This window comes from Phyllobates terribilis, unplaced genomic scaffold (assembly GCF_046119375.1).
Source record: "Phyllobates terribilis strain yellow unplaced genomic scaffold, ASM4611937v1 Scaffold_2__4_contigs__length_985480577, whole genome shotgun sequence".
NCBI lineage: Eukaryota > Metazoa > Chordata > Amphibia > Anura > Dendrobatidae > Phyllobates > Phyllobates terribilis.
Genome location: NW_027362762.1, coordinates 133,736,188 through 133,755,190, shown reverse-complemented (window position 1 = coordinate 133,755,190; position 19,003 = coordinate 133,736,188). Strand labels below are relative to the sequence as shown.

The window sequence follows — 19,003 nt, the reverse complement described above, 5'->3', positions numbered from 1 at the left end:
AAAAAATGTGTCAAAAATACAATAATGACCAAACAAAAAGATAAATTGGCTTGACTACGGCTGCTTAGCTACCCTGACTGACAAACCAACAAGGATATTCCTGTCACCTCCAACCTAGAAACTGTTTGACTTTCCAAGTCATTGTAACTTTATTTGAAAAACCTGTTTGGAGAAGTCTGACACACACGTCTCTAATGCTGTGACACAATATGTAAATCTCCTAGCTGGTGACACGGTATTATTGGATGAGGAGGAGACTGCAGTTCCGGAGTGGAGCAGAATTGCTTCTCCTACAGTTACAGAACTTCTGCTTTGTGATGAGAACCAAATCCTCAGTCCCGACGTCCGACTGAAATAATGTGAAGAAGCAAGATGTTCCTCCTCTGTCAGTAAACAGTCAGGCGCTGGAATTACGGTAAGAAATTATCTATGTAATATTTAATATCGTCATTGTGTGTTTAGATGTTGTTTAAATATTGTGACTTTTACGGCTGATGTCTGAAGTTCTAGGATCAGCATTGTCCATATTTACTATATATTGGGTTTAGTCTATGACTACAAGATTCACCACCTTAAGGCTGGGGTCAGGCAAGCGTATGAAAAATTGTTAGCGTTTCATCCAGAAAACGTGGACAATTTTCATTCATTTTGTCGTTCGTGTGCCATCAAGTGTTTCTTTTTTTTATGGTCTAACTTTAATCCGTGTGTCTGTTTTCTATGTCTGTATTGTCATCCGTGTGTCTGCTTTTCATGTCCATCTGATCTCCATTTTTATATATCAACAATTTAAAATGTACATAATCAAATACAGTTTCTTAGGTTAATAATGGCAATGTATCCACAAATATCGGATGCGATACAAATGATCTGATTTTTTTTTTTGCGCACACATAAACTTGGATAGGCGCTCGAAAGAGAATAGTGCATGTTGTGATCTGAACAGCACTATTGAGTTATATTGGTCAGTGTGCTGTCCGATTTATTTACTCGGACATCACGAATGTGAATAATTCGCTCTTCTGAATTAGGCTTAAAGGTCCATTTAAACCGAACGGTTATTGGGAATAATTATCTTCGAAAAGGTCAATGTGAACAGGCTGCTGATCACCCAACAAGATCGTTCGTAGGTAAAGATGAACTTCTGACTTGATTAAAAGATCTCGGCAGCACCTTGTCCTGTGTAACCAGGTCATGTGCTGCCGATATTATTGGCAGTCTATGAGCACTAAACGACCTATAGCTGATTATTCTGTGCACATTGGAAACATGGTCTCCCTGTCTTAAACAGGCTATTAAACGGCCGTTGAATGCCTCTATCCAGTTGGTGTAGATCCAGCTTTATTCATCATGACTAAGATGTAACCTTTTTATTGAAAACCAAATGTCCACTAACGAAGAAACAATTTAGATATTTCCATGATCTGACTAATTTCAGTTCTATCTAGTGATAATTCTTACTTGTAAGCATGCTGACTATAATCACTCTTGCAGTAGTCAAGATTAAGTTTTTTGGGTCATACAGACCCCTATTCTCGTGTTTAACGTTTTGGTATGTTAGGAATGAATGGACGGTCATTGTGAAACTGCAATCAATATTATTAAGAAATTGCATAGTACGCATTTACTCAATCAGCATAAAAGTCTCTTCCTGTTCAATGTCATCATGCCACTCACTACTTTACATTTGTCTGAAGGCCCCCACTAGATTAAAGTTGGCCAAATATACGAATTTTGGCAGGACTGACTAATGTTTATGGAGACGTCACAAAGATGATGTCGGGATCAGGCCGTTTGAATTTAAACACCGGATCCTTTTGTCTCCCTATAGGTAAACCGCTGTCGGGTGTCTAGCAGCAGCTTACTACACTGTTCCCATTAAAGATAAATGAATATTTGACCATGCCGAGCTTTATATGTGTATAGTGGAGTCAGGAGAGATAGCTGTTGGCCGAACGACCATTTGACTGACAACTTTTTAAAGTCCATTGGCACCTTTGCTTGAGGATAATAGGATTATTGTTATTTCTTTTTACCCTTTATTAAAGTGTTTTATGCTTTAGATAATCCCTTTTTGTTTGGAGGGTCCATGATCAGCTGATGACAGGCTGTCCTGAGGCTGTGACTTCCAGAGATCTGCTGTAATCTGTGGGAATGATGCAATATGGAGTAAAACATTTTTTACTGCGCTGCTGGCTGACCATGTGGAAAGACACATCAAATCCAAAGGAATTCCAATAAAGGACTTTTTACTTTTTATTTCTTGTCCGTTAAAGATTAAAATCAACGCGTTTCAAAGTTTTATCCAACTTCTTCATCAGGTTAGGATAAGACAAATCTCTAATAGTAATCTGTGGGAAGGAACCAATAGCGAGTTTTCAAATTCCTTGTAGGAAAAGAAAGCTGTTTTTACTTGCTCTTTAACCAGGCTAATAAAAGGGGGCGTAGGGAACTACCCAGTATTTATTTGAAATTTCCAAATAGCATATTTAAATATTGCTTTTTAAAACCATACATGGGGCTTGATTCATCAACAGTTTGCTCCAGAAAACGGTCTTAAACTATTGCAAATCTTGCAAAGTTTTGGAAAAAAATTAAATTTAGTTACTTCTGTCATTTTTACATTAACTTTGCTAACTTTTTGAAAAGTGAAAGGAGATTAGTGAGATTGGGAGTGACCTAGCATGGCCAGACAAATTCATTATACTTATAGCAGAAATTATAGACTGGAGATCATTTCTATTTCTAGCACAGCGGAAACTTATTAGGAAGCTCATGCCTCTTAATGAATTCGGCACATCTTAAGGCCCTCACATACATTATAGATAAAAGTCTGATGAACCCAGTGATTTCATTGGGATCATACAACAATCCAATGTGTATGGTAGCCTCTCAAAACCAACATTGGTCAAGGGAGAGAAATATCCAGCCTGATGAATTTCTGCAGCAAATCTTTTTGTTCGTCGTGAAGATAAGTCACGGCCGGAGGGGTCTGACAGCGGTTTTCACATAGAGAACACAGGGATGCTCAGCCTTTATGAGCATTCCTGTGTAGGAGGTGGCCAGGAGATATAGCTGTAAGTCGGAACGATGGTTTGGCTGACAGCTACCCAATGTGTATTGCCAGCTTAACTCTGTATGAAGACTAATGTAATAAAACTGTTAGGAATCGTGGTTCTGTGCTCCCACCTGGGAATGGAGCAGGTCCGGTGTTACGCTACTCCGGTCGCAGGCACCGCCATTGTCCTGAGCCTGGAGGCGGAGCTACTACGCATGCACGGAGACTGTCCCAATCTTATGGAGCATCGCGTTCTGGTGTTATAGGATGTATGAGGACGTGGGACGCCGTGTCTCTCGCTGATTTCCCCGGTTGCCAGGCAATGCAGGATGTTGCTTTGTCTGGCACTAAGCAGTGGTGGAATTATGTTCATCATTCTGTGCAAGCTAGCAGGGAGTGGCTGTCTGGGGATGATTGGTAGGTATTCAACACCTGATCGTTAGGCACACTATTTAATCCTGCTCCCTGCTCAGTGCTTTGCTGTTCCTATGTGCTTGGAGGTGAGTGGTGCTAGCATTAGTGTTGCTATCTTTTTAAGGGTTTTCTCATTTTCTCTTCTGGTTTCACTTCCTGGGGTTCTTACAGAGGTACTCACCTGGTTCTTGACTAGGCACCAGTCACGTCACCAGATGCCAACTGTCAGGCGACAATGGGCCTGGGAAGGGCTCTGCCAAAGTCCCCCTTCCATTTACTGGGAGCTGGGTGAAGAGTATTCCCGACTCTTAAGTGCTCGCCTAGCTGGGCAGCTTGTGCCAAATACATCTGTGACTGTGCCTTTGCTGGTTTGGTGCCAGTCTTGCTGGGTCCCTCTGCAAAGTGCATAACAAAAATGCCAGTTTTGATGGATCAGCCCCTTAATGTTTTTAGTTTTGATAAATAACTGTGATTGTTAGTGGCAAGAATAATACAAGTCATGAGATGCAAAGGATGTAAAGAGGATATGATTCCTATGGACATGTTATATAGGTACTCCACTTTGAGTATTGATAGAACAAATTAGTGATAGGTTAACCTCAGAATTTGTCAAAGGTAAAAGTTAGACAGAAAGCTGTCAGCTAAATTAGTGACCAAAATAATGCTTGAGGTCACAATATTTGCCGCCATACCCTCGGGGACTGAACAAAGAGCACTAATATAATCCAAGTCAACAGAATTATGGCTGGAAGACAAAGAAGCAAATACCAAATAAGGCTAGGGCAACACTGTGGCATGTGTCGCACAACCCTGAAATCATTGTCTCGCACTGCAAGATATTGCATCTACTGATCCTTTATGGTGCCGCATATGTTTCCAAATGTGTTGGATTTTCTTCCGCTGGTTGCAAATCGCACATGACTCAATTTCCATAGACTTCAATGCAAGTCACAAGAGACTGCGACTTACGTGCGACCTATCTACTATTTGGCTACTGTTTTCCAGGAAAATGAAAGCTTTAAATAGTAATGAGACAACCAGTTGCAGACAAGTTGCCCAGATACTTTTGGACGCTCGACTTATCTGAGAATTGCTGTCAGATGTTGGTGTAGCCCCAGCCTAAAACAGACACAAGGATGAAAAACAGGTCAAATGAGACAGAAAGTGCCACAAGAGATGAATAGATAGACTCAAATGTGACAGATGCCATCAATCTTCGGTGATTAAAAACCATACAAAAACTTGGAGAATGTTAGGGACTTAGAATACTCATGAATAAGACTAGTCAGAAGTAACATGCATTAGAATGGAGAAACCACAGCACCTGCACCACTAGATCGGATGCCAAAGGGCAAACAGAGAATCCCTTCTACTCCAGTTTACACTGTTGATATCGAATATGGCATCTAATGACAACATGGGCAAAACAAGTTAATAAGTTAATCAATCTTCCCCAGCAAAGTGATATAATAAAGTTAAATATTACTCAGTTGAAAATGCCAATCTGTTTTACAGCATAATATAACCGCCACGCCATACACATAATGCTGTGATCATACACAGACCTCAGAAACAAATCCTGTGCCGTTCTACAGGTGTGCACACTTCTGCTGCTGTGAGTCATTCTGCTTCACTATCAATACCTGGAAATAAAGTGCCAGGGAGTACTAGGCTACACCTGAAAACCTTCCCAACTGATAAAGAAAATTGTCATCACCCCACTCTCCCTACAGAGGAACGGCATGTAGTTTGAATTAACTATTGAGCTTATAGTCAAATGCCATTGTAACCTTGTACCTTTTTGGATGATATTTGGTTTGCTCCAATCTATCTAAAATGAAAAAAGAAAATGGCTCTTTAAAAATAGCCTTCATTTAAAATATCACATTTTTTTGTATACATCTCCTTTGCGGACATATATGTTTCCATGGTGACAGACTACAAACAAAACCCTGTACGTAGTCTGTTCCTCTGGTCTTGCATTATATATATATATATATATATATGTATATATATAGATATATACAGTCATATGAAAAAGTTTGGGCACCCCTATTAATCTTAAGCTTAATGTTTTATAAAAATTGGTGTTTTTGCAACAGCTATTTCAGTTTGATATATGTAATAACTGTTGGACACAGTAATGTTTCTGCCTTGAAATGAGGTTTATTGTGCTAACAGAAAATGTGCAATCTGCATTCAAACAAAATTTGACCGGTGCATAAGTATGGGCACCCTTATCATTTTCTTGTTTTAAATTCTCCTGCCTACTTTTTACTGACTTACTAAAGCACTTTTTTTGGTTTTGTAACCTCATTGAGCTTTGAACTTTATAGCCAGGTGTATGCAATCATGAGAAAAGCTACTTAAAGTGGCCACTTGCAAGTTGTTCTCCTGTTTGAATCTCCTCTGAAGAGTGGCATCATGGGCTCCTCAAAACAACTGTCAAATGATCTGAAAACAAAGATTATTCAACATAGTTGTTCAGGGGAAGGATACAAAAAGCTGTCTCAGAGATTTAACCTGTCAGTTTCCACTGTGAGGAACATAGTAAGGAAATGGAAGAACATAGGGACAGTTCTTGTTAAGGCCAGAAGTGTCAGGACAAGAAAAACATCAGAAAGGCAGAGAAGAAGAATGGTGAGATCAGTCAAGGACAATCCTCAGACCACCTCCAGAGAGCTGCAGCATCAACTTGCTGCAGATGGTGTCACTGTGCATCGGTCAACTATACAACGCACTTTGCACAAGGAGAAGCTGTATGGGAGAGTGATGCGAAAGAAGCCGTTTCTGCAAGTACGCACAAACAGAGTCGGCTGAGGTATGCAAAAGCACATTTGAAGAAGCCTATTTCTTTTTGGAAGAAGGTCCTGTGGACTGATGAAACCAAGATTGAGTTGTTTGGTCATACAAAAAGGCGTTATGCATGGTGGCAAAAAAACACAGCATTCCAAGAAAAACACTTGCTACCCACAGTAAAATTTGGTGGAGGTTCCATCATGCTTTGGGGCTGTGTGGTCAATGCCGGCACTGGGAATCTTGTTAAAGTTGAGGGACGCATGGATTCCACTCAGTATCAGCAGATTCTTGGCAATAGTGTTCAAGAATCAGTGATAAAGTTGAAGTTACGCAGTGGATGGATCTTTCAGCAAGACAATGATCCAAAACACCGCTCCAAATCTACTCAGGCATTCATGCAGAGGAACAATTACAATGTTCTGGAATGGCCATCCCAGTCCCCAGACCTGAATATCATTGAACATCTGTGGGATCATTTGAAGAGGCTGTCCATGCTCGGCGACCATCAAACTTAACTGAACTGGAATTGTTTTGTAAAGAGGAATGGTCAAAAATACCTTCATCCAGGATCCAGGAACTCATTAAAAGCTACAGGAAGCGACTAGAGACTGTTATTTTTGCAAAAGGAGGATCTACTAAATATTAATGTCACTTTTCTGGTGAGGTGCCCATACTTATGCACCTGTCAAATTTTGTTTGAATGCAGATTGCACATTTTCTGTTAGTACAATAAACCTCATTTCAAGGCAGAAACATTACTGTATCCAACAGTTATTACATATATCAAACTGAAATAGCTGTTGCAAAAACACCAATTTTTATAAAACATTAAGCTTAAGATTAATAGGGGTGCCCAAACTTTTTCATATGACTGTATATATATATATCTATATATATATATATGAGCTCTCATATATATAAGATTGACCATTTAAGCTGCAGTAGAGTGACCCATATTGGGCAGTCAATGCAATATCACAGTCTGAACTATTAAGATGAAAATAACATTCTGCAAATTGATCAATAGGCATGGCCATAATGGTGCCGTTATGCAGATTAAATAGATACCTTTAGTGAATAAATCTGCTCTGTGGTTGTTCTCTAATCTAATCTTTGAAGTTTTATGGTGATTACATTAGCTTTAGGTGCATTGGGGCCAGACTGTGGGAGGGTCTTTGGCTCCTGTCCCGGCTCCTCCACCCGCCTCTACGACAGGTCACTGCTTTGGGAGTGACTTGCCTCCTGTTTGAAATTTCATGCTGTCCCTGCCGCAGGCAGCGCGTGCACAGATTGACCTTCCTGCGGTCTTCAATAAAATGCGGCACTTGTGCAGACAGAGATCTCGGCTCAATGACATCCTAATTGAGCCAAGATCTAAAATCTGTGCATGCGTCGCTATCGGCACCATTTTATTGAAGACCGCCGGGAGATCAAATTGCGGACGTGGTGCCCACGGCCCTGGTGGGAAATTTCAAACAGGAGGAAGATCACTCACAAAGCAGTAAACTTTCATACAGACAGAGGCAGATGAAAGGGCTGGGGCAGGAGCCAGAGACCCTACCCACAATCCGGCCCCTGTGCACCTAAACCTAATTACCTGAAAACAAAGCAGATTTTTTCACTAAAGGTATCAATTTAATCTGTACAACAGCACCATTATGGCCATGGCTTTACTTTGCTAAATTATGTTAACAGGTTCTCTTTAAACCCCCCCCCCCCATACACATTAGACCAACATCGTCCGAATCTGCCAATATCGGTGGGCTAAGCCAACAGTCTAATATGTATGGGGGGCTTCTGGCTCTCCTTGATATCATCTGTAATGATAAGGATACGGAATATCTGATTTCGGACTGCTGAACCTTTTATTCTTGGCAACAACTGCGATTACATAGAGAACACAGGAGCGCTTCTGTGTATGGAGAAGTCGGGAGAGAAAGCTGCCGGATGAATGATCGGCTGAATCATCTTTCGGCCGACAGCTACCTGTTGTGTATGGAGCCCGTAAGAGTTGACCATTTAAATAGCTGGACATGAATGGGTCAGATTTGCCAATTAGACTGCTTCATGTTAGTGTCTCTCTACCCTTGCTAATAATGGAGGGAGGTCACAAGCGGAGAACCCTCTTTTAGGCTATCCCTTTGCCCTAAGTTGACATATGGAAAAAAGGCTTCCTTCATGAGGCAACCTCATTAACACTCATATGCCACGTACATTAAGATTATTCTTATGAAGATCATTCTATTATCTTTTATCTTATCGTTGCAGAGCATCGTCATGGGAGCGCAAAATTCTAAACCGGTGCACAAGAAACAGTCCCGGGTGGTCATGTTGGGTCTTGACTTTTCTGGAAAATCCACCATCCTTTATAAACTTAAAATGAATCAAACAGTAGAGACCTTTCCAACTGTTGGATTTAATGTTGAATCCCTAGAAATGGCCAAGAATGTTTTCGTAACAGTGTGGGATGTGGGAGGCCAGGACAAACTTCGATCAAACTGGAAAGAATACCTAGAAGATACGGATGTCCTCATCTTTGTGGTAGACAGTACTGATAAATTCAGGATACAGCACGCTACAGCAGAACTTCTGACGATATTGAACAATGAAAACATGGCTGGAGTCCCATTCCTGATTTTGGCAAATAAACAGGATGTACCTGAGGCTCTGTCCACCAACGAACTTGTGAATGTTCTAAAACTAGAAAACTATGACGATAGAGCATGGGAAATTCAAGGATGTAGTGCGTACACTGGAGAAGGACTGGCCGAGATGGTGAATGCAGTGTTGCGTCTACTAAAGAAGACATGAGACAATTTAATATTTTAGGGTTTTGGTCCTTAATCTTAATTCAACATGAACTACAGTAGAACCCCACCAAAAGACCAAATCTTTGAGAAGAACTCCCCTTTATCTAGATATCCTATGACAGATTTGATTTCCACCATATGCTGGCTATATGTTTTGAGAGGCTCACCCTCCTAAAAGACCATTTTTCAATTCAATGTTGGTTGGTTTCAGAGGTTTCACTGTTCATGCATTGTTCACACATCAGTTTGTTTAATATTTTTTTTCCAAAAATTATTTAAACATTGTTTATCACATGATGAAAACATTTAAGTTTATTTATTTGCATCAGCATATGATTGCTCTAATTTTTGCTAGCTATATTTCTGGGGCCTCAGATACAACAATTGCTCGGTTTCCCCCATGTGCAATCAAAAGGTTGCTGTTAAGATATGATCACTTTACTGGAGAGTTTGGTTACTAACCGTGGTCATAATGTGGCCTGTATTTAGGACACCACCTACCTGATCCTATATTCTATGGCGGATGCAAGAACAATTGATTGAACCTCCCTGTCCGTTCCCAAAAGTCATGTTTTTGTAACTGAGGTTGATTTTACATATGTGGTTTCCTCTTTATTGCCAAAAAGGGAGACAGAACTACTACTACCTGTCAGGGAGGGTTTACACCAATGGATAGTCCATTAAATTTGTATAGTGCACACTCCATAATCTATCATAAATAATCTATAAAAACTGGGATAATATATTTTAGTACTATAGTAATACACACTGTATCATAGGATGAAGACTCAAGGCTCACCTACTGTACCCGGTCTCTTACAGACGCCAAAACACATTAGACTAACGTTGGCTGAACCTGTCGATTTTTTAGGTTTGGCCGACAGTATAATGTGTATGAAGGCCCATGGCTCTCGTCTAATAAATGATGACGAGGGAGATAATGATACAGCATGTCCGAATTTGGACTGCTGGTCCTTTTGTTCTCTAAGAGATAAGCCATCGCCAGAGGAGTCTTGTAGCAGCTCTCTTACAGAGAACTCAACAAAGCAAGCGCTCCTTTGTAAGGGACATTCGGGCAAGATAGCGGTCGCCCAAACCATGGTTTGGCTGATAATTCGGCCGGCAGCTATCAAAAGTGTATGGGGAACGTCTGTTTGCATGTTTTAATAAAACCTTTGTGCACAAGAACATGAATTTTTGTTTTAAAGAAGTTGTCCACTACTTTGACCACTACTTCTCATAAAAAAATAAATAAATAAAAGAAGGTATAATACGGGACCACAACAATGTAGGGTATAATTCATATATTTATTAATCAAAGAAAATAATACAAGACAACAGACAAATGAAAAAACACACTAAAAACAGAACAGCTCGAGAGGGGGGAGGGATATGTCCCCAAAAATTAAAGCAAGTATACAATATAGAAGCCCTCTCTTAAAAATAGATGTTGCCACAAAGAAGATAATAATATACACTACCGTTCAAAAGTTTGGGGTCACCCAGACAATTTTGTGTTTTCCATGAAAACTCATACTTTCATTTATCAAATGAGTTGCAAAATGAATCGAAAATATAGTCCAGACATTGACAAGGTTAGAAATAATGATTTTTATTTGAAATAATAATTTTTTTCTTCAACCTTTGCTTTCGTCAAAGAATGCTCCCTTTGCAGTAATTACAGCATTGCAGACCTTTGGCAATCTAGCTGTTAATTTGCTGAGGTAATCTTGAGAAATTTCCTCCCATGCTTCCTGAAGCACCTCCCACAAGTTGGATTGGCTTGATGGGCACTTTTTGCGTACCATACGGTCAAGCTGCTCCCACAACAGCTCAATGGGGTTGAGATCTGGTGACTGCGCTGGCCACTCCATTACAGATAGAATACCAGCTGCCTGCTTCTTCCCTAAATAGTTCATGCATAATTTGGAGGTGTGCTTTGGGTCATTGTCCTGTTGTAGGATGAAATTGGCTCCAATCAAGTGCTGTCCACAGGGTATGGCATGGCGTTGCAAAATGGAGTGATAGCCTTCCTTATTCAAAATCCCATTTACCTTGTACAAATCTCCCACTTTACCAGCACCAAAGCAACCCCAGACCATCACATTACCTCCACCATGCTTGACAGATGGCATCAGGCACGCTTCCAGCATCTTTTCAGTTGTTCTGTGTCTCACAAATGTTCTTCTGTGTGATCCAAACACCTCAAACTTTGATTCGTCTGTCCATAAAACTTTTTTCCAATCTTCCTCTGTCCAATGTCTGTGTTCTTTTGTCCATATTAATCTTTTCCTTTTATTAGCCAGTCTCAGATATGGCTTTTTCTTTGCCACTTTGACCTGAAGGTCAGCATCCCGGAGTCGCCTCTTCACTGTAGACGTTGACACTGGCGTTTTGCGTGTACTATTTAATGAAGCTGCCAGTTGAGGAGCTGTGAGGCGTCGATTTCTCAAACTAGAGACTCTAATGTACTTGTCTTGTTGCTCAGTTGTGCAGCGGGACCTCCCATTTCTCTTTCTACTCTGGTTAGAGCCTGTTTGTGCTCTCCTCTGAAGGGAGTAGTACACACCGTTGTAGGAAGTCTTCAGTTTCTTTGCAATCTCTTGCATGGAATAGCCTTCAATTCTAAGAACAAGAATAGACTGTCGAGTTTTACATGAAAGTTCTCTTTTTCTGGCCATTTTGAGAGTTTCATAGAACAAACAAATGTAATGCTCCAGATTCTCAACTAGCTCAAAGGAAGGTCAATTTTATAGCTTTTCAAATCAGCCAAACTGTTTTCAGCTGGGCTAACATACTTTTGCAAGGGTTTTCTAGGGTTTTCTAAACATCCATTAGCCTTCTTACACAGTTAGCAAACACAATGTACCATTAAAACACTGGAGTGGTGGTTGTTGGAAATGGGTCTCTATACACCTATGTAGATATTGCAATAAAAACAAAACGTTTGCAGCTAGAATAGTCATTTACAACATTAACAATGTATAGAGTGTATTTCTGATTAATTTAATGCTAGCTTCATTGAAAAAAAATGTGGGTTTCTTTCAGAAATAATGAAATTTCTAAATGACCCCAAACTTTTGAACGGTAGTGTACATCTACACTGTGTTCCAAATTATTATGCAAATAATATTGTCTCAGATTTTTCCAAATTACCTATATGAATTGCAGTCATTGTAATTTTCAAGTCAAATAACTATTAGAGTACAATTGAAAGGTTTTTGTACAAACTGCCTATGATAACAGTATATTTTTAAAAAAATAAAAAACTCAAACTGCACTCAAAATGCATGTTCCAAATTATTATGCACAGCAGAGTTTTCAACCTTTTCATTTTAATAAAGAACAAAAAAATGGTCATTTTTGAAATTATAAGCATTAGCAGGTTATTGCAAACTGAAATCAAACAGTTTTCAACTCAAAACTTTATTCTAGGTGATGTTACATTTGCACATAGGACCCCTTGTTCGAAAGGAGCTTCTGAACTCTCTCGTCCATTGAATTTGTCAGGTTTTGGATGGTTTCTGCTTCAATTGTTTTGCATGAGGACAGAATACCCTCACAGAGCTGTTGCTTAGATGTGAACTGCCTCCCGCCATCATAGACACTCCTTTTGATGATGCTCCAGAGGTTCTCAATGGGGTTGAGGTCAGGGGAGCATGGGTGCCACACCATAAGTTTGTCCCCTTTTATGCCCACAGCAGCCAGAGACGCAGATGTGTTATGTGCAGCATGAGATGGGGCATTATCATGCTTGAAAATGATCTTGCTGCGGAATGCACGGTTCTTCTTCTTGAACCATGGAAGGAAGTGCTGTTTGAGAAACTCAACATACATTATGGAGTTCATCTTTACCCCTTCAGGGATCCTAAAAGGGCCGACAATCTCTCTCCCCATGATTCCAGCCCAAAACATTACTCCACCTCCTCCTTGTTAGCGCCGTAGCCGTATTTGCATGGGGTGTCCATCAACCAGCCATCCTCCACTCCATCCATCTGTACCATCGAGATCATTTCATGCATGATAATGCCCCGTCTCATGCTGCACATAACACATCTGCATCTCTGGCTGTTATGGGCATAAAAGGGGACAAACTTATGGTGTGGCACCCATGCTCCCCTGACCTCAACCCCATTGAGAACCTCTGGAGCATCATCAAAAAGAGTGTCTATGATGGCGGGAGGCAGTTCACATCTAAGCAACAGCTCTGGGAGGGTATTCTGTCCTCATGCAAAACAATTGAAGCAGAAACCATCCAAAACCTGACAAATTCAATGGACGAGAGAGTTCAGAAGCTCCTTTCGAACAAGCGGTCCTATGTGCAAATGTAACATCACCTAGAATAAGGTTTTGAGTTGAAAACTGTTTGATTTCAGTGTGTAATAACCTGCTAATGCTTATAATTTCCAAAATGACCATTTTTTTGTTCTTTATTAAAATGAAAAAGTTGAAAACTCTGCTGTGCATAATAATTTGGAACATGCATTTTGAGTGCAGTTTGAGTTTTTTATTTTTTAAAAAATATACTGTTATCATAGGCAGTTTGTACAAAAACCTTTCAATTGTACTCTAATACTTATTTGACTGGAAAATTACAATGACTGCAATTCATATAGGTAATTTGGGAAAATCTGAGAAAATATTATTTGCATAATAATTTGGAACACAGTGTATATGACGCGCCCCTGGGCCTGCTGTGTCGCGCAGCGTCTCGCGCACGGGGGCTTACCCGGAACCGGATCAGATGAGGGTTGTAGTCTCCGAGTGGCGGGGACCCGGTCCGTGCCCAGGGAGTCAACTCAGTGTGTGGCAGTCTTGATAGATGTTATTTGAGTGTCGACTACGCCACCCGTTGATTTGCAGCTATGGAGCTGCCGCTGCAGGGCAGACCGCTGAGGCCGGTGTAGAATTGTGCAGCGTGATAGTATAACCCCCAACGGGAGGGGTATGGCCTCAGGGCAGCCGACGTGGAAGATGAGGGTAGCAGGAACCACTCAGAGACGGTGCGGTGTAATTCAGGGTCTTTACTGGTAACAACGATAGACCCTCCCGGAGTACTTGCTAGCGAACGGGGCCTGGTCAGTCCTTGAGCAGATGGGATCTCCCCTGGCCAGGCGGAGTTGTAGGCCTCCCAAACTGACTGTACTCTTCTGGCTACCTTGCTAGAAGCGGATATAAGTAGCCCACGTCCCTGAGTGTACCGTGTGGTGCTCACCCGTATGGCCGGTGACTTGGGGCCTTCTAATGGCTTCCGCTCCACGATGGCGGCGCTGGTCCCACGCGTGTGACCGTGCCTTCGGGTTTCTGGGCCTGAGGACCTGAAATCCCCTGCCGGTCGGCTTCTGCTGCTGGGTAAGAGTTAGTCCCCACAGCCTCGGACGCCGGGTCCGGTAAGAAAGCTTCTCAGTCAGGGCGAGCTCTGCAGCTGCCAGCCCCTGACTTGTAGTAGTATTGCTCCCACTGAGCTTCTGCTGTTTCTTCCTGTGACTGTTTCTTGTCTCTACTCTCCTTGACTGACTAACCCTGCTTCAGCCCCGGGTTTATATAGGGGAAGGTCTTCCCCTCCCAAGACTGGGTAGGAGGTGTGGCATGCACAGGATCCCTGACCAAAGGACCTCCCACCTGCTCTCAGACATAACATTACATTACTGTGGGAAACCAGACCCCTGGGGTGCCACATTCCCCCCTAGTGAAATTTAGTACTCCGGGACTAAACATATTTTAGAAAAACATAACAAGATATAACAACAATAATAGTACAATAAGAAGAAACACATAAAGGTGGTCACGGCATGTCCGTAACCGGGTGTAGTCTTTGAAGAAAAGCAAGGTGTCCATTTCACCAAAACAGGGAGACGTAACCAGGTAGGGGTCTGTCCTACCCCGAGTCCTTAACAGTCTCTAGTCCATCCTGGGTTACGCTCCAACTAATTGTACAAGGATTCCCGGTAGATCCACCAAGGATTCCTAAAAATAACTAGAAACACAAAATTATACACAAGCAACAATACACAGGTAAACATAAATAAAACAATTTATACACTTTAAATCCTCCAGCGTGCGGGTAACTGGCCTCTAGTGGCCCTAGTGGACCTACGGAGCTGACTGTCTAGCCCTGAACTACAGGGTGTAGGAGCTGTCAAGGGTAAACTGGGCAGCTGTCTACCGGCTCTTTGGCTCACTAGGGATATGGCAGGCTCACTGCAAGCAGAGGGTTGATCCTCCTGGTCTGCGGGTGTGGGGTCTTCTGCCTCCTGGACCGGCTGTTCTTCCAGCTCTACCTGTTGCTCCGTAGGTGCTTGGGATGCTGGTTGGAGGAAGGTGAGTACGGGTACCACAACTGCACCATTGACTTGAGTCCAAGACCGAGGGAAGTCCCCGAGCACAGTACTAACCATATCTTCCCTTTCCTCTACGGGTCGATGGTCTTCTTGTTCCTCTTCAGGGTTCCTCAGTTGTTCGGGACACTTCTTCAGGTGGTCCCGGGATACAATGGCTGTAGTTTCCCCTCCGTCTTTACTGATGGTACAAACCTTCGGGTTCTCGTGGCTTGAGGGCAGTACGTTGTACGGGTCCTTCTCCCACTGGTCGTCCAACTTGTGGAGCCGTCTCTTCCTCTTCAAGACCTGCTCTCCGGGTACCAGGGGAACAGCGGGAGCATACTGGTTGTAAGTTTTCTCTTGTCTTTCCCTAGCCTGACAGAGACTTCGCTCCACGCTCTCCTGTACTCTCCGGTACTGCTGCTGCCTCTCTGTGTCCCAGTCTGCTTCTGGTGAAGTGTCCTCGGGTGTCAGGACTCCCATTTCCAGGTCAACAGGTAACTTACCAGGTCTTGCCCTCATTAGGTAAGCCGGGGTACAGTTGGTGGAACCTACCGGGATGTGGTTGTATAGGTCCACCAGATCGGGCAGCTTCTCAGGCCACAGACTGCGTTCTTCCAGGGGCAACGTTTTCAGAAGATCCATTACCACCTGGTTCATTTTCTCACAAAGTCCATTAGTTTGCGGATGATAGGGTGTCGTCCTTATCTTCCGGCAGCCATACAGAGTGCAGAATTCTTGGAAGACCTCCGCTTCAAAGGCAGGTCCCTGGTCTGTCAACACTTGGTCCGGGTACCCGTGTGGACGGCAGAAATGCTGCTGGAAGGCTCTCGCTGCTGTTCGAGCTGTTAAGTCCTTGACGGGGACGACAACCAAGAACCGGGAGTAGTGATCCACGATGGTTAGTGCGTAGACGTAGCCACTTCTGCTTGGGGTCAGTTTTACATGATCCAAGGCTACCAGTTCCAACGGCTGCCGGGTGACGATGGACTGCAGGGGAGTCTTCTGGCTGGCACGGTCCTTCCTTCTTAGGTTGCACGGGCCACAGTCTCTGCACCACTTCTCAATGGTTCCCCTCATGCCTACCCAGTGGAATCGCTCGCGCAGCAGGAACTCCAGCTTCTTCCACCCGAAGTGTCCAGCTCCGTCGTGGTATGCCTCCATCACCATGGCTGCGTCTCTTCGTGGCACCACTACTTGCCAGAGTAGTTCATGCGTCCGGGAGTTAACCATTCTGCGGCACAACTTCCCCTTGTAAAGGAACAGTCGACTCCTCTCTGCCCATAGTTGTTTGGCTTCCTCCGGAGCGTCTGGTTCAAGGCAAGCCTCCGGGCGAGTCAGCATCTCCTTCACCAGTCGGACAGCAGGGTCGCTGTCTTGCGTTTCCGCCCAGTTGTAGTGAGGTAAGGGGTTCAACGTAGCAGCCTGCTTACTCCTTACCCGGTGGGAGTACTGGATAGTCCCATGACGGTGGAACGCAGGGAGTTCAACTTCTTCCAGTCCCTCCGGATCTTCTCCTTCGTCCGGCAGGTTGGGCATCCTGGACAGGGCGTCCGCGTTGGTATTGGAGCGTCCGGCCCGGTATTTGATTGTGAACTCGTAGTTGGACAGACGGGCCATCCACCTCTGCTCCAGGGCACCGAGTCTTGCCGTGTCCAGGTGTGTCAACGGGTTGTTATCCGTGTACACGGTGAACCGGGAAGAAGCGAGGTAATGCTTAAAGCGCTCGGTGACTGCCCATACTACGGCCAGGAACTCTAGCTTAAATGAGCTGTAATTCTCGGGATTCCTTTCGGTGGGTCGCAGCTTTCGGCTGGCGTAGGCGATTACTCGTTCCTTCCCCTGCTGGATCTGGGACAGTACGGCTCCTAGCCCGATGTTACTGGCGTCGGTGTAGAGAATAAAGGGCTGGCTATAATCCGGGTACGCCAGGATTTCGTCCCCCGTGAGGGCCATCTTCAGCTGGCGGAAGGACTCTTCTTCCAGCTCCTCCCATTTGAAGGGCGGCTTCTGGTTCTTGGCCTTCCGGGACTGGCCTATCAGGAGGTCCTGCATAGGTGCTGCCTTTTTGGTGAAACCGGGAATAAACCTTCGGTAGTAGCCTACCAACCCGAGGAACTGCCGCACTTCTTTTACGCTGGAGGGGCTTGGCCATTCCTTAATTGCGGTGATCTTATCAGGGTCGGGAGCCACTCCGTCAGCGCTCACCACGTGTCCCAGGTACTGCACCTTTGGTTTCAGGAGGTGACACTTGGAGGGTTTCACCTTTAGGCCGTAACTCGCCAGAGCTTCGAACACTTCAGCCAGGTGTTTCAGGTGGTCCTCATACGTCTTGGAATATACGATGACATCGTCCAGGTACAACAGGACCGTCTCGAAGTTTCTGTGGCCCAGACAACACTCCATTAGTCGTTGGAAGGTTCCTGGTGCGTTGCAGAGTCCGAACGGCATGCAGGTGAACTCGCTAAGTCCCATCGGGGTGGTGAATGCGGTCTTCTCCCGGTCCGCCTCTGCTACAGGAACCTGCCAGTACCCGCTAGTGAGATCCAAGGTAGAGAAGAAGTTAGCAGATCTTAAAGCAGCCAATGACTCCTCTATCCTTGGTAAGGGGTACGCATCCTTGTGTGTGATACGGTTGATTTTCCGGTAATCTACACACATCCTCATGGTGTTGTCTTTTTTTCTGACTAAGACTAGTGGAGCTACCCAGGGGCTACAGCTATCCCTGATCACCCCAGCCTCCTTCATGTCTCTAAGCATCCCCTTGGCGTGTTGGTAGTGTGCAGGGGGTACGGGTCGATACCTCTCTTTTATGGGAGGATGGTCTCCCGTGGGGATGTGGTGTTCTACCCCCTTGACTCGCCCGAAGTCTAACGGGTGTTTACTAAACACTCTCTCGTACTCTTGAACCACCCGATAGACTCCCTGTTTCTGATGTGAGGGAGTGGAGTCAGTACCCAAATGTAGTTGCTGACACCAGTCCTCCTTTGTTTTCTTAGAGCCGTTACCTTCCTCCGGGTGAGATGGAGGCAAGGGTTCCACAGATTGTATAGCATTTTGGTTAATGGTATATAATTTGGCTAGCGTGGCATACCGGGGCAGGTACACTTCCCTCTTCCCGATATTGATTATGCGAACGGGCACCCTCCCATGGCGTACATTAACAACCCCCGTGCTGTCAAGATGGTGGGCCTACTGTCTGAGTAAACTGGTTCTACCATTGCCTGGTAATCTCTACCTCTCAGACCAATAGCTGCCCGGCACCAAATCATCATTTCACTTTTTGGGGGCATGGCAATAGGAAAAGGGTCACACATTCTTACGCTACCAATCTCACCGCCGGAGAGTTCCACCTGTTGCCGTCGCATCAGTGCCCGGATCTCTTTCTGGAGCACCCGCTGCTCGCCGGAGCTGGCGTTCTTGGCAACCTGCTGTAAAAGGAAAATCACCTCTGCAAGACAATTTTCAATTACATTAGTTCCTAGAGTTATTTTTGGGTGACTCTCATGTTTGTCAATATCTACAATGATCAGTCCCTGTGCTGCCAGTTCGACTCTACCGATTTTGATGGTCACCTCTTTAAATCCGATCTGTGGCACGGGCTG

The 19,003-nt window shown here is 43.9% G+C and overlaps 1 protein-coding gene across 1 annotated transcript; it reads left to right on the top strand.

The window, feature by feature from the left end:
- Window positions 1-205: 205 nt before the first annotated feature.
- ARL11 (ARF like GTPase 11) lies at window positions 206-12,213 on the top strand. The gene is made up of 2 exons (XM_073662691.1): window positions 206-415; window positions 8,537-12,213. Exon 2 carries the CDS (start codon window positions 8,546-8,548, stop codon window positions 9,077-9,079), a length of 534 nt encoding a protein of 177 aa, XP_073518792.1. The 5' UTR covers window positions 206-415; window positions 8,537-8,545; the 3' UTR covers window positions 9,080-12,213.
- The last annotated feature ends 6,790 nt before the right edge of the window (window positions 12,214-19,003 follow it).